Genomic DNA, 14,610 nt, shown 5'->3' on the forward strand with positions numbered 1-14,610 from the left:
ACTTCCTCCAGCTATGGCATTGCAACTTTTTATTCCAGTCAAGGCTTCAGGAGAAATAACCAACAACCAACCCTCAACCCCGAAGTTGCACAGTACAGATCTGTCACCTCCATACCCCACCATGGTCCTGCCCCCATCCCCAGGGAGCTCCTTCCAACAGGAGTCAGACTTGGTTCCTCAGACATTGCACCAAACAGGAGACTTCTCTGAGCTAACAGCCCCATGGCACAGCCTCAGCTTCTCAGGGTAGGAAAGCAAGTGCTCGTTGTTTGAAAGGCTGATGACACATTCTGCAGATGCAACCCAGGGCAGGAAACCCCCTCCAGACACTGCTTCAGGGATGGAGATGAAAAGCCAAGCATGTGAAGCCTTTGCCAGGACAGGACAGGACATCTCTAGCCTTAAAAAGCCCAGCCTGGGCAGGGCAGTGCTGCAGTGGAGTCCTCACCCCCTGGCACTGACGAGTCCTGTGCAATATTCAGCTAAAGAGGTGTGCAAGGAGGCCTGGACAGTCCCTCAGGATTCCTGTTTATTTCCTTACTCCACTCTGCAGCCAACTCACCAGCAGCAAGGGAAGGGTTGGAAAGCAGGCAGGGCCCATCTCTGCCCTTGCCCCCAGGCAGAGCCACACCCGACTGTGCCCGTCACAGGATGTACCAGGCTGCAGCTCCCGCTGCCACGGCCATGCAGGCTGCCAGCACCAGCTGCACCAGGGGCTGCCTGGCCAGGCCCACAGCAGCATGGAAGGGGCAGCTGGGGCTTGCTGTGCCTGCAGGACACAGAAAGCACCGTTAGCACTGTCCCTCTGTGCCACACAGCCACGGCAGCCCCCGCGTTGGCACCACCTACCCAGTTTGTCTGCATAGTACGGGCACTTGCGGATGTCTCCCTTTCCATCGTGGACTGGAACGCCTCCATCTTGGGCTTCTTCTCCCAGTGACCTGCCCACCTTGTCCAGCTCATCAAACACCTGCAAGTGGCCACAGTGAGCACGTGAGCAGGCAGAGCCAGGCAGCTCTCAGCCAGATCCCTGCAGTCATCTGGGGAGCACCACTCCTGTTTCCCCGTCCCCAGCTGCCTTTTTGGGCATCCACTGCACAGCTGGGGTGACACCTGGCACACGCTGCAGCTCCAGGAAGGCACAGCCCATCCCAAGAGCATTCAGTCAGAGCCAGGAGCGAGGCAGCACCACCCTGCTGTGGGTGGGAGTGTGGGGCAACAGGCTCTCCCCTCCCTGCTGCAGAGCCCTGGAGGATCCCAGCTCCTGCAGTGCTCAGGCAGCCTCTCTCACTGCCATGGGATTCCATAAGGATCCTGACAAGGGAGCCAACCACACCTCACCATGTTTCTGGCCAGTTTAAATCACACTGACCTGCTACAAGCACAAGATTAAAACTTCCATCCAGTAGCTAAATCTGTGTTCCTCCCCTGGGGCAAGCAGCAGCTCAGTCAGGTTTGATGAGAGGCAAATGCTATGGGAGGGACAGGAAGCTCCAGACATTTCTGACCATGGGCAACAAGTCAGACCTGAGACAGGAGATGAATTGTCACCAGGGTGGTGCAGCACACTCAAACTGTTTGAGGCTGTCTTGGCACAAGAGCTCTGCACCCCTCACTGATTCACAGCCACACAGCTTGTGGGAATCTTCAAATCATTAATTTTGTCTTAATCAAAGCATTTGGCTGTGGTGGTGGAGCATGGGAGGAATTCCTGCCTGAAGCTAGAGAAAACTAGTTCAACTAGAACCCCAACCCCTCAAGGAGGGGCTGTGGTGGTCTCACTCACACTGACTGGGTGAGTGGTGTGACTGAATTAACCTGGGCCAGACCTAAAAGCTGCAGCACCTACACATACAGATCAAGGGCTTTGTTTAGTACCTGCATGTTAAATCTGAAGGCTTTGTTGGCCTCTTCCACAATCCTTTCCTTGGTGTTCTTGTCCAAGTCCAGAGCATTCATTCTTGCTCTGTAAAGCTGCTTGAACTGCTGTGCGTTGGAAATGTTGTCAAACACGTAGAACTGGATCCCTTCCTCAGTACTGGGCAACTTCAGGGCCCTCTGGGCTACCTTCTTCAGCACCTGGCCACCTGAGAGGTCCCCCATGTAGCGTGTGTAAGCATGAGCCACCAGCAGCTCTGGCTCGTGTTGTCCCACATGATGGATTCTGTCCACATACTGCTGAGTTGCCTCTGAACACTGGATCTTTTCTTTCCAGTCTTCCCCATAAAAATATTTGAGGTCTTTGGCCAAAGCTTCTCTCCGGTGGAGCTCCACAGGGAAATACAGAGGAGCAAAGAGGGGGTTGTCCTTGTTGTGATCCATCTCCTCTTCCAGAGCAGAGTAGGTGAAGTAAAGGGCCACGGTGGCCAGCTACAGACAGAACACAGCTCATGTGAGAAGCTGCTCACTAGATGGGCAGAATTCATCTCAAGAGCAAACCCCAGGCCTGGCACAGAACCAGCCTGGAGAGCCTGTACCAGGCAGGCACTGCTTGAAGGAGCCAAGGCTCTGCTCTGCCCACCACCACCACAGCACCCCCAGGGCTGTGGGGCTCTGCCTTGGAGTCTGCACCAAAGAGCTGGGGAGCAGAGCCACACCCACCTTGAAGAGCTCCTTCTTGATGCGGCCCTTGAGGAAGTCCTTGACAAACTGAGTGTTTTCGGCGCGGTCGTGCGATTCCTTCGTCCCCTCCTTCAGCAGCTCTGAAAGGTCCATGGGGCTGCAGGCAAACACAGAGCTCCTTCCACCCCACAGCCTCACACGGTTTGTCCCTGCTGTGTCTGGAGGGATCCCCCAGCATCCACCATCCCAGTTTGGAGAAGGCACAAGGTGGGACCCTCAGGCCACCCTGCAGGCTGAGCTGGCACCTGCTGGAGGAAGCAGCCCCTGTGCCAAGCACAGCTGCTCCTCCAGGGGGGCTACCAGGGGCTCTGGCCCAGGATGCTGAAGCAACTGCCAAGGACCTGCTGATCCCTGCACCTTAACTTCTGCTTCTCATCCATGTGAGCCCAGCAACACCACACAAGGAAGCCTTGAGCTTATGGGGAGCATCAGGGCAGGCTAAAGGGCATGGGGGCCTTGCTGGTACCTTCTGCTGGAGAACAGAAAAGGCTCAGGTAGGCCCCCCAGCTTTCCCAACTTGGATATCAACTGTTGGTGAAGAGATGAGAGCTGAATGGCAAAGCAGGGCAAAAACACCCTTAAAAAGTTTATTTCTCCTGCATTACACTGGTTTTTCAATTTTCCACATGGTGTCTTGTTTTAAAAAAGACCCAAAACATTAAAATCTATGATTTTAGGCCCCAGGCACTGCACCTACCTGGACACAGAATCACAGAATGAACTGGCCTGAAAAAGACCTTTGAGATCATCAAGTCCAACCTATGACCTAACACCTCCTCATCACCTGAACCACAGCACTGAGTGCCACGTCCAGGCTGTTCCTAAACACATCCAGGGACAGAGACCCCAGCACCTCCCTGGGCAGACAATTCCAGTGCCCAATCACTCTTTCAGTGAAGAATTTTTTTCCTGATGTCCACCTCAAACTTCCCCTGGTGCAGCTCAAGGCTGTGTCCTCTCATTCTGTCAGTGGTTCCCTGGGAGGAGAGCCCAGCCCCCTCTGGCTCCAGCCACCTTCAGGTACAGCATCAGGACACTGGTACAGTATCAACACACACTCAAATCTTGCCAAAGTGCACCCCACAGTTTTATCACTACTTTGCTCCAGCTAGCACACTCATGTTAGCTCTGAGAGAGGCTCTGAACACTCCAGACCCACTGAGTGTGCCAGCAGAGCCAGCAAACATTCACTTCTCATGAAGCTGAGCCTGTCAAGTCACAGAAATCAACCAGCCTGTCTGAATCTTCTAGAAAGCACCCTAGTCACCCTTCCTGTTTTCCAAGTCTGAAGCCTTGGCTTTTAGAACATGTGTGTGAATTTGTTTTTTAAAGTAACCTCCTAGAAAATGTCCTTGCCTAGGCCTGGGTATTCTGCAAAGGCAAGAGCTCACCAGAGCAGAGTTCACCCCTAGAGTCAGTTTTCAAAACAAGAAGCCTGCCCAGCAAGCCATGGAAAACTGGCTCCCCTTGGCCAGGAAGACACAAACACAGCTGCCAAACAGTCAAGAGTGTTTCTGAAATGTGACTTTCACAGTCAAGTGTTTGTTGTCAGCCCTGCCAGGTCCCTCTTTCCCATCCCTTCCACCCTTACAGTACAGTTTGATTAAAGATGTCATAGCACATGTATTTAATTAATCACCTATTGTGGTCCCCCACTTCTTCAGATGAGAGGGATCACTCCTTTACCTGGAAGATCTCTTGCCTTGCCCAAGGCTGTGCCATTGTGTGTCAGAACTCACCTGACAGCATCATCTTCTATTTCCTCATAGTGCAAAATGTCCTCCTCTCCCCCCTCTGGGCTCTCCTGGGCTGATGGCATTGTGGCCACTGCTGGGACCAGTCTGAAAAGCAAAAGCAGAGAGGGGCTGTCAGGGGAAGCTGCCTTAGCAAAGGGATGGGTGTGAAAGGCTGAACAGTCCAACCAGGAGTTCTCTGAGCAGCCCCACCAGGCAGGGCAGTGAGCAGCAGCCTCTGGCTGTTTCCACCTCCCACCAGGCACTTCCAAGGATGCAGATTTGCCTGTTCAGTTCAGGTGAACCTCAGCACTGACACCCAGTTCACAAAGCATTGAACACAGCAGCCTGCACTCCATTTCCCCCTTCAGGATGGCTCCTGGCTGAAGATGAGAGCTCTGTGGTGGCAACCTGCACTGGACCTGTGAGCAGGCTGCCTTCCCCTGGTGCTACCAAATATTTCCCCCAGTGTCACACTGAGCAGAGTAACTGGAAAGGGAAGCCCCTCTCCCCTTCACTCAAGAGGAAGAACAAGCCTCATGTGCAAGTACAAAGCTTCCCTGGAGAAAGCAGTGGTGAATTAGGCCAGCTGAGCTCTGAAGTCAGGCAGCTCCCAGGGGAAACAAGAACATTCCCTGTGACAGAATAGGGGAAGAGGAAATTCCAAAGCAGGGGCAGATTTCACTGCTCTGCCTTTCCTGGGCCACTCTCCAAGCAGAGTGAGCTGCAGACAGCTCCTGCTCCCACTCACACCCTCCTCTCCTGCCTGGCAGAATTCACTTCAAATCCCATAAGTAACTGGGTTCCTCCTCCTCATTTGCAAAAGGAAATAAAATCTCCTTGGATGTAACAGGATGCACAAGCTTTACCCAGGAGCAGGAACACGACACACCTGGATTACATTGGCTGGGCACAGAAATCCAGGCCCCTCATTTATAAAATGGAGCTGTAATCAGCTTTGTGCAGAGCAACAGCACCAGCAGCTTCCAGGCAGCCTTGGAGAGGAGCAAGGAGCTGATGAGAAAACACCCACCAAGGGAACCATCCTCGTGCTCCCCACTTCAGTTCAGCCCCCCTTGCTGGGCTGCACCCATGGATTCCCTGCTCAGCCCCAGCAGGGGACTGGCAGAGCCAACAAGCAGCTGCTCAGCACTGGCACAGCAGCTCACATGAGCACACCAGTTAGAAATTCATTCTCTCCAGTTCCTCACCCCACATTTCTAAGCCCTACTTCACAGCAGTTCAAGCAGCTTTACAGAGCAAGAATGAATGCTCTGGACTTGGACAAGAACACCAAGGAAAGGATTGTGAAAGAGGCCAACAAAGCCTTCAGCCCTGTTTCACAGCCCTGTTTCTCAGTGCCCTTCACACTCCAACCAGGAGCCAGGGCTGAGCCCCATCATCAGGTGCAGCCCAAGGCTCCCCTGTGATCACAGAATCCTTTCCTGGGAGAGAGGCTTCCCCAGGGGGAGGCTGACCAAGGGGATTGTTTTGGGATGCCAGGAGCCCAGGGCTGGGACAGAAGTCATTCAGGGTCACAAGGGATGGCAGCCCTAGTGTCACCCCCCCTCCCCAGCCTAGGATAAAGGTCAGGCCAGAAACCAGCCCAGGTGCTGTGTGTGTGATCACTCACCAGGCAGCTCAAGCCAGGGACCCACCCTCACTCCTCACCCAGCTTCAGAGTGGGAAATGCCCACTGTGGGCAGGGGGAAAAAGCACCAAGGCAAACGAGCCAGCTGAGCTCAGCCAGGAGCCTGGGCACAGGAGGAACAGTGCATTTGTCACCTGCCAATGTCACCAGCTCTGTGACACCCTGCCTGCCCTGCTCATGGCAGCCCAGGACCTTCCCAGGAGATGCAGATTCCAAAATGAAACTAGACAAACTAGTTCCAATTTATCTTATATTCCCAGAAAGCCAGAGTCCTGGAGGGGAGGTGTGCTGTCTCCACATGCCTGAAACAGGCACTGCTGAGAGCAGAGCTACAGAGCACCTGAGCCACACTCATCCCTTGGGAGAAGCCTGAAGGCTGACAGCAAATCCAGCCCAAAGGAACACACCAGTCCAGGCCTCAAAATCAGTGGTTAACAGCAGCCATGGCTCAAGGTTCCCCAAAGATGGCCCTGATAACATCACACTCACCAGAGCCTCCAGTGGCACAGCCTGAGCACTCTCCTGTTCACACAGGGCACCCAGGGGGGGCTCAGCAGCCTCCCCCCAGCCCTGTCACTGCTGCTGCAGAAGCACAGCTCATGGGCATGGGGAGTCACTGTCCCAGGAGCACAGGCTGCTGCTGGGAGCAGGGGGTACCATGTCCAAAGTCACTGAAGGCCTTGGTGCATTGTCAGACTCGTGTTTCCCCTGGCATGTTTTGCAGGGTTCAGGCTCACAAGTTAATCTCCATGGCAGTGCCTACACCAGTCCCTGTAGCCCCAGGTGAGGGCAGAACTCGTGCAGGAAGATGTGGAAGCTGAGCTCTCTCCTGATACAGTCTCTAGCACAGACACATCCCAACAGGACAAGTCAGCACAGAGCCCATCCTCCCCTGTGCTGGGGCACTGAGAGCTGGCAGGAAAGGCCCTCACTGCTCTCACACCTCCACACACTGGTGCCTTTACTCAAAAACTGGCAACTGCAAGCCCCACTTTGTGGTCACAGCCCTGTTTCTCTGAAAGGGGGCACATCCCACAGGCCAAGGGGGAGGCTCAGGCAGTGCCACCTCCTCTGCAGAGGCTGGAATGCCATTTCATTTGCTGCAAGGAACTCTGCTCATCCAGGACCTGGCTGATGTTCAGGGCACCTTCCAGTGCCCAGACACAGCCTGCCTGGAGCAATCCAGCAGCCACCATTGGGATAGCAGGGCTGGAGAGTGGGGAGGAGGTTTGGTACAAGACACCCCAGCATTCCAAACGTTTCTTTCCTAATGACAGTGTTCAAACCCCCTGAGAAAACACCTCCACCTCATCTAGATGAGTACAGTTTGTCCCCACACACATCTCCTCACCAAGCTGCACACCCCAGATGCACAACTGTTCTTCTCAGGGTAGGAAAACATTTAATCCAAAGAATCCCAAGCCTTTTGAAGGAAGAAGACACTGCTGCTGCAGGGAAAGAGCACTGGAAGCCCCAGATTTGCTTGGGCACTCTGGGAGAAGTTTGGTAACTCACAGGCAGTACAGAGTTCATATCTGCTGTTGAATTTGCATGCAGCTTCAAGGCATTTCCCCACACACAGAGCTCAGGGTGGTTGGACCTTGCAGTGGAAATAAACCTCAGAACCCCAGGCCTAGAGGCTTGAAGAATCGTCCCAGAGGTTACCTGGCAATCCCAGCAGGAGAGATTGTCATCTCCATCTCCTTCTGGTGAGGGATTTGGCACTGGCTGCTGCTGGAAATGGAACCTCATAGACTGAATTACCACATTATCTGATCCCAGGTAAATTGAAGATTTCACCTGGACACAGCCTAAATTTAGCCTAAATTCAAGTCCCAGATACTTCTAGCAATGCCCACACAAACGCTACTTTTGTCTTCTAGAGCTGCAGCTCAGCACCTCAACAAACTGATCAAAGGAAGCTCCTGGTGACCTCAAAGACCTTGTCCAGTGCTGCCCTGTGGTGGTGGCACTTGTGTCAGCCCATCATTATTTTCTCACCCTGGCTATAGGAACAGACAAGGGATAAGTCAGGGCTGGATATGGGCTAAGAAAGAAAACATTGTATCAGACACACACAGTTATACCAAACAGCCTTTGTTGAGAGAGAGCCAGCCAGTGCCTGCCCTAGCGGTCATGTCGGTCATGTCGGCTGCCAGGTGTGCCCGGGACAGCCAAGCAGGGGCAGTGACAGGCACTTGGGGCTGCTATGTGCACTGCAGTGCTGTGTGTGGGTGCTGAGGCCTGAACAGGACAATGGCCAATAATGGAAAAGGAGGAATAGCAGGAGGCCTTCGCTCTCCAAGCGCTTCTCTGAGCGCTGCGGGGCCGAGGAAAGCCAAGCGGCCCCATGGCCACGGGCAGCGCAGGGCTCCGATCCCCCAGCTCCCGCTCCCGAGCGGCCGTGCAGAGTCACGGCGGGGCTCTGAGGGCCCGGGGCTGGCACACGCCGCCGGCCGCTGGGCAGGCGCTCGCTCGCTCCTGGGGACACACGGCAGGAGCAGGGAGGGCTGCGGACGGCCCGGCCCCGCCCGGGCACACGGTTCGCGGGCGGGAGCTGTGGGCCCGAGTGGCCCGGCCGCGTCAGGACGGTCACGTCGGCCGCGCCAGCCGCGGGCCCCGGCGGACAGCGGCGCGGAAGTACGGCGCTGAGGAGGCCCGGGGGGCTTCCCGGCCCACCCGCCGCCGGGAGCGGGCAGAGCCCCGCCGAGTGAGCCCCGGGGGAAGGGGCCGGCCCGGGGCCGTGTGAGCCCCGGGGAGGGCTCGGCCCGCGGGCCCGGCCGCGTTGCCATGGGGACGCACCGCGCACTCACCGCTGCTGCAGACGCCGCCCTCGGGTCCCGGCAGGGACAGACAAAGGCCCCGCGCCGCCGGCCCGGCTTTATGGCCCCGGGGGGGTCCGCGCGGCCAATCAGGAGCCGCGCACGGCACGCGCCCGCGATTGGCGAAGGCGGCCGAGGCGCCGCGCGAGGACCCCCCCCGCTCCGGAGGCGGGCGGGGCGCGGAACTGCGCACGCGCAGAAGCCGCCGATGGGTGGGAGGTAGGCGGGGAGTCACGTGGTGCCCCTGACCCCGCCCCCACGCTCACCTGGACGGCCCCGCCCCTGAAGGGCGGCTGGAGAGCAAATGCGCGCATGCGCAAGTGGCGCCGCGTCCTGGCAAACGGAAAGAGCGGCCAAGAAGGGAACGGCGTCAGCGCTGCGGTACCGGCGGCTTTATTGGCGGCTGCAGCAACGGCACCCAGCGCAGCTGCCGTCCCACAGCCCCTGCAGGGCCGCGGGGACATAGGGATAGCCAGCGCACGGCCCCAGGGCACCAGGCCTTGGGCTTCTTTGGGCTGCGGCTCCAAACCGTGGGCTGCGTGAGGGAGCTCAGCGCCTCTGAACACACATCAGGAGCTTTTCTTGAGCGAGTGTTGCAGGCTCTAAGATGGTCAGTGTGCTTCAGTCTATTAATTGTCCACATGTGGGCACAGAGTCATTTACCTTCCTCTGAAATACACGAAGCACATTCCAGCCTTTTCAAAGCACGTCCTTTCTCTCCCAAGAGTTTTCCCTCCGAACACCACCGACTGCCCCTGCCGTGTCCCCGCTCCTCTCCAGGGAGGAGCTCCTCGCACTGGCTCTCCCCCATTTGCATTTCTCTCCTTTAGGACTCGTTGTCATCAAACAAAGAGCCTTCTGCTCCGTGAGCAGGCAGTCAGTGGAGCGAACGGAGACACCGGGACCGGGGGGATCCGAGCTTAGGGCTGCCCGGCGCTGTGGAGGTGCCGGTGCCGCAGGAGCGCGGAGCTCACGCGAAGCCCCTCCCGCAGTCGGTACAGCGGTGGGGCCGGTCCCCGTTGTGGGTGCGGCGGTGCTGGCTGAGGCGGGCGCTCTGCCCGAAGCTGTGCCCGCAGTCGGTACAGGCGTACGGCCGCTCCCCGCTGTGCACCCGCCGGTGCCGCAGCAGGGCCGGCCGCCACAGGAAGCTCTTCCCGCACTCGGAGCACTCGCAGGGTCTCTGCCCCGAGTGCATCCTCTGGTGCTGGGTCAGATGGGAGAGCTGCCGGAAACGCTCCCCACACTCGGTGCACGGGAAGAGTTTCTCTCCAGTGTGGATCCTCCGGTGCTGGACGAGGTTGGAACTCACACGGAAGCTCTTCCCGCAGTCCCCACATACCATCGGCCTCCCCACAGAGGAATTTCTCTGCTGGATGACATCTGGCAGCTTCCTGAAACTTTTCCCACGCAGCATCACTCGGCTTTGCCTCTTCTCCAGAGGCCTCTGAGCCCTTCCTGAGCTCCATGGGATGACTGGGTCCTGTGCAGGACTCTGGGAATTGTTCTCCTTGGAGAGACCTGAGAGTGAAACCTCCAGCTCTGCTGGCCCAGGGATGCCTTGGTGGGGATTCTTCTCTTTTTTGCTCACAATCCCATCTTCAGCTGCAATAAAATGAGAATCTAGATAGAAGTCACAGACAGGAAACTTTAAAGAGGGGAAATCAAGAGGGATCAAATTCTAAAGATTCACAAGATTGACTCTTACAGAAAGGTGTGATACTTCCCTTCAAACTACCCAGTGGATTTCTCAGTGTGTTCACAGGAACAAACCCTAGGAACAGCCCTGTATGCTCTGACAGAACCTGAATCCACTGAAATTATTGGCATAGTAGAGGTAAAAGTTTAGTGCTTGAATGGGAAGGATGGCTGCTCTTCTAGGATGTCTGAAAAGTTATTAAAAGCTGAATTGAGAGTCATGGAAGTGCCACAAAGAACTGTCCTACTCAGCAGAACAAAGGCAGCATCCCTGATCTGCTGCTGCTGGTGCTGCAGAGGCCCTAAGGGATGAAATCAGACACCTCAAACATGGCTTATGCCAGACAGAGGCAGAGGAAAGGCAACTTTGTGCTCCCATGGATGCATGGGAGAGCACACAGAACTGGGATGAGAAAGTGCTGTCTTGGAGCAGGAGAGGCACTGCAGAACTAAGAAAGGAGAGTCCAGAATTACAGCCCAGATGATCTAAGATCACATCTGATCTTCCTCTTTCTGGGCAGTGTAAGAAAACACCACAGTGTGATTTCACAGTGACTCCTGAGATGCCTTTTACAGTAGCTTGGTGTGGCACTGACACTTGATATAGTTTTCCTTCAAATTGTTCCATGAGAGCAACAGAAAGTGGAATTTTGACAGCCATGTGTCTGCAGCTACTCCATCCAGGTGGGATCTGGAGGAAAAGAGGGACATGCAGAGACAGGATAAGGACATTGCTGGCAGCCCAGCCTGGAGCCCTTGCCCTGTGGGTCAGACTTACTGAGCAGACAGTGGAGCTTGGGAAGTTGCTCTGTGGAGCAACTGTAAAGGGGTTGATGTTTGATGGTGCCTGTAAAGGGTTTGATCAAAATCACGATGACAGAACCTCACTGGAAGTGTTTTAGGTGAGAGGAGAATAAGTTCACAATGCTCAGGAATTCATACTGGAAGTATAAGGCTGAACTGGCAAAAAAATTAATAAGCAAGCAAGGGAGAGTGTGGTTCTTCCTCAGCCCATGCAATTTGGGTTGATCTCAAGCCTCTGATGCGCCCAAGAGTGCCAGTGCTACAATCTGAGCCAAGCTCCAGGCAAGCAGACTAAGTGCAGACATTGGGAAAAAACCTTAAATGTACCCTTGGATCTCTTTCTCAAGAGAATCCACCTTGAGTTCTTCAGAGATGGCACCAATTCTAGCAGAAGGAAGCTCTGGAGTCCAAAGGCATTCTCAAAGACATTCACCCTTCACCAAACCTGGTAAGGAAACTCAGCTGCTGTGGGATGAATGACCTTCATGAGGTGGGGAGGAAGGCAAAGGGAGGTGTTTATGATTCTGCTATTCAGACACAAAGGCTGACTATGAACTGTGTCAGAGCCTGCTGATGCTGCCCAACCAGGTGACAGGGGACATGCACTGCAGGTAAACAGAGAAGTGCAGAGGGGAACAGCCTCTATACCAGGAGCTGCTATAGAGGGCCCCTCCATGGATGGGCCTAGGATGTTCTTGACATCATTCTGGAATAGCCCCTTGGAGCAGGTGGACAAAAACTGCAGCTCCCAGGCAGACAAAACAGCTCATCAAATGTTCATGATTTTCAGGGAAAATCAGAGAATAAAGAGAATGTAATTGTGCCCTTGCAGCTCAAACCCCACAGCCTGACTGTGTGCAAGGGCAGGGATGGATCCTCCATTTCAGAGAAATTCCAGTAGAGCTGAGGGAGATACAGAGCATGACATGAATAATAAAAGGCACAGAACAGCTTCTGCATTGGGGATAAAGGGTGCAGCTGACAGGGGTATTGCAGAGGACTACGAAACCACAAGTGGCCCATGGAGTGGGTGGGGATCCCTCCTGCACCATCTGCTCTGAGTTAAGAACAACTGACATGAAGTGAGCTATTAGAAGGCAGCTTCAAAGCAAACTAAAGAAGGCAGCAACTCAGAAAGCAGCTGAATAGGCTGTGGAACTACTGGCTGCAAGCTGTCACGGATGATAAAACATGCATAACTTCAGACAGCAAGAAAATACAGAGAGAGCTGTGAGATACTGAGACATTGCATGTCTGCTTCAGTAGTTTCTGGAGTCACAGAGTGCCAGGGCCTGGGAGAGCATCCAGGAACACACCAGGCACTGCCTGTGCCTTCTGTGGGACCCAGCACTGGCTGCTGCTAGGGACCAGTGGGAGGACAGTGGTCCATCCTGGTATCACCAATCCTATGCATGCTGGTAGGGTATGGGAATCCTGGAGCAGTTTTTCTCACCAACAGGTTCACAGATGTGCTGGGTTAACGGTCAGACTCCACGATCTTAGTGAGTTTTTCCCAACCTCAGTGATTGTATGGCTGTACCATCCCCTTACCTGCACAAGGGCTGCTCTCGGACTTCCCTCGGTAGGCGCAGAGGTGGGAGAACCACAGTTCCTCCTTCTGATCCATGTGGGAGATCATCTCCAGCTGCTTTCAGGGGATCTGCTCCGGGGGTAAGATAGGGGGCCGGTCAGACGGGCCGGGATTCACCCGACCGAGCAGGGGCTGGCTCTGCGGGGGTGCAGCAGAGCCCCGGAACCGCTGCGGACCCGCGGGGCTGGGGGGGCCGGGGACCGGTCCTGGTCCCACCGAGGGTCCCGTCCCAACCCTGTGATGTCCCCGATCCAGTCCCGCCGTGTCCCCCATCCCGGTCCCGCAGCTGTCCCGGTCCCGCCGTGTCCCCCGTCCCGCTCCCGCAGCTGTTCCCCATCCAGCCCCGCCGTATCCCGGTCCCGGTCCCTCAGCTGTCCCCGTCCCGGCCCCGCCGTGTCCCGGTCCCGGAGCTGTCCCCGATCCAGCCCCGCCGTGTCCCGGTCCCTGAGCTGTCCTCGATCCAGCCCCGCCGTGTCCCCATCCCGGTCCCGGAGCTGTCCCCGATCCAGCCCCGCCGTGTCCCGGTCCCGGAGCTGTCCCCGATCCAGCCCCGCCGTGTCCCGGTCCCGGTCCCGGTCCCGGAGCTGTCCCCGATCCAGCCCCGCCGTGTCCCCGTCCCGGTCCCTCACCCGCGCTCGGCTCCGCTCGGCGGCTCCGCGGCCGCTGAGGCGCGGTCACGTGACGGCCAACGGTGGCCAATGGCGGCCCCGCGGGCTGTGAAGGGGCCCGGGATGGCGGCGGCGGGGCTGAGGTGGTGACAGGGCTGAGGTGGCGGCGGGCTTGGCCCCCCTGAGGGCTCGGGACCCGTCACCCGCTGCCCGCTCCGTCCCGAGCCTTTCCCCGTGTGCCGGCCGAGCCGCCACGGCCGCCCGGGGTTTCCCTCAGCCCGGCTTCAGGCGGGAAGGGAATGCCCGCCCCGGGGAACACGGAGCCTCCAGTGCAGAGGCTCAAGGAACCAGACAGCGATGGCAGCCAGCGCCTTCTGAGGGAGGAACATTTCCAGATGACACCAGAGCAGAACTCTGGAGATCCGTACCTGGGCTCCATGTCCTTCCAGGACATCGGTGCCCAATCTGGGCACTTTCAGGGGCTGGAGCTGCCCAAGTCTGGAAAGTGTTGTGAAGGGAGCAGTGAGATTGTGCTGATCTTGGGCATGAATCTGAATTCTTAGCAATCACACACGGTTTGGGTTGGACGGGACCTTAAAACCCATCCCGTCTGACCCCATGCCATGGGCAGGGACACTTTCCACTATCCCAGGTTGCTCCAAGCCCTGTCCAGCTCAGCCTTGAACGTTTGCAGGGATTTGGAGTCCACATCTTCCCTGGGTAATCACAGGGATGGTTCTGCCAAAGGCTGCATCACCTCTCCCAGCCACTTTGTGTTCCATTAGACATCTGACATGAAATCCTCCAGAAGAAATTTTATACTGGAACGATATGGAAAGCAAACCAGCAGGAAGGACTGCTCTCTGATTTATCCCTTCCATATAGAAACGCTGGCACTGTAAGTGTGGATCTGTTGGCCCAGCTGAGCCTGGGTACTGGGACATTCCCGCCCACAGGTGTTAGGAACCCCTTTGTCATTAGCAAAATAGGTTGCCCCAAGTTGTCTTCACCACCAGTTGAAGTTTTCAGAGTTCAAGTTTAGGTCTTTTAGGCATAGGCTTCCCAGTCATGTTCTCACCCCCTA

At 56.2% G+C, this 14,610-nt stretch overlaps 2 protein-coding genes across 4 annotated transcripts; both read right to left on the bottom strand.

The window, feature by feature from the left end:
• Window positions 1-12: 12 nt before the first annotated feature.
• On the bottom strand, window positions 13-9,688 carry HMOX2 (heme oxygenase 2). 2 transcript variants are annotated; one of them, XM_077186847.1, is made up of 6 exons: window positions 9,492-9,688; window positions 4,362-4,463; window positions 2,602-2,719; window positions 1,879-2,370; window positions 850-970; window positions 13-769 (listed from the first exon to the last, which is right to left on the bottom strand). In XM_077186847.1, exons 1-6 carry the CDS (start codon window positions 9,515-9,517, stop codon window positions 645-647), a joined length of 984 nt encoding a protein of 327 aa, XP_077042962.1. In that variant the 5' UTR covers window positions 9,518-9,688; the 3' UTR covers window positions 13-644. The 2 variants fall into 2 exon arrangements, with proteins under 2 accessions (XP_077042962.1, XP_054499963.1); XM_054643988.2 differs by lacking the exon at window positions 9,492-9,688 and adding an exon at window positions 8,820-9,012.
• A 108-nt stretch (window positions 9,689-9,796) lies between these two features.
• On the bottom strand, window positions 9,797-14,229 carry LOC143695344 (uncharacterized). 2 transcript variants are annotated; one of them, XM_077186849.1, is made up of 3 exons: window positions 13,955-14,229; window positions 12,879-12,987; window positions 9,797-10,430 (listed from the first exon to the last, which is right to left on the bottom strand). In XM_077186849.1, exons 2-3 carry the CDS (start codon window positions 12,964-12,966, stop codon window positions 9,799-9,801), a joined length of 720 nt encoding a protein of 239 aa, XP_077042964.1. In that variant the 5' UTR covers window positions 12,967-12,987; window positions 13,955-14,229; the 3' UTR covers window positions 9,797-9,798. The 2 variants fall into 2 exon arrangements, with proteins under 2 accessions (XP_077042964.1, XP_077042963.1); XM_077186848.1 differs by lacking the exon at window positions 13,955-14,229 and adding an exon at window positions 13,548-13,890.
• Window positions 14,230-14,610: the final 381 nt, after the last annotated feature.

Source organism: Agelaius phoeniceus, chromosome 16 (genome assembly GCF_051311805.1).
Source record: "Agelaius phoeniceus isolate bAgePho1 chromosome 16, bAgePho1.hap1, whole genome shotgun sequence".
NCBI lineage: Eukaryota > Metazoa > Chordata > Aves > Passeriformes > Icteridae > Agelaius > Agelaius phoeniceus.

Coding starts and splice junctions, on each gene's coding strand:
- LOC143695344 (XM_077186849.1), bottom strand. CDS start 12,966: ATGATCTCCCACATGGATCAGAAGGAGGAACTGTGGTTCTCCCACCTC. Junction 10,431..12,878: donor CGAGAGCAGCCCTTGTGCAG/GTAAGGGGATGG, acceptor ATTTTATTGCAG/CTGAAGATGGGATTGTGAGC.
- HMOX2 (XM_077186847.1), bottom strand. CDS start 9,517: ATGTGCTTCGTGTATTTCAGAGGAAG. Junction 2,720..4,361: donor ATAGAAGATGATGCTGTCAG/GTGAGTTCTGAC, acceptor GTTTGCCTGCAG/CCCCATGGACCTTTCAGAGC. Junction 2,371..2,601: donor TCAAGAAGGAGCTCTTCAAG/GTGGGTGTGGCT, acceptor TTCTGTCTGTAG/CTGGCCACCGTGGCCCTTTA.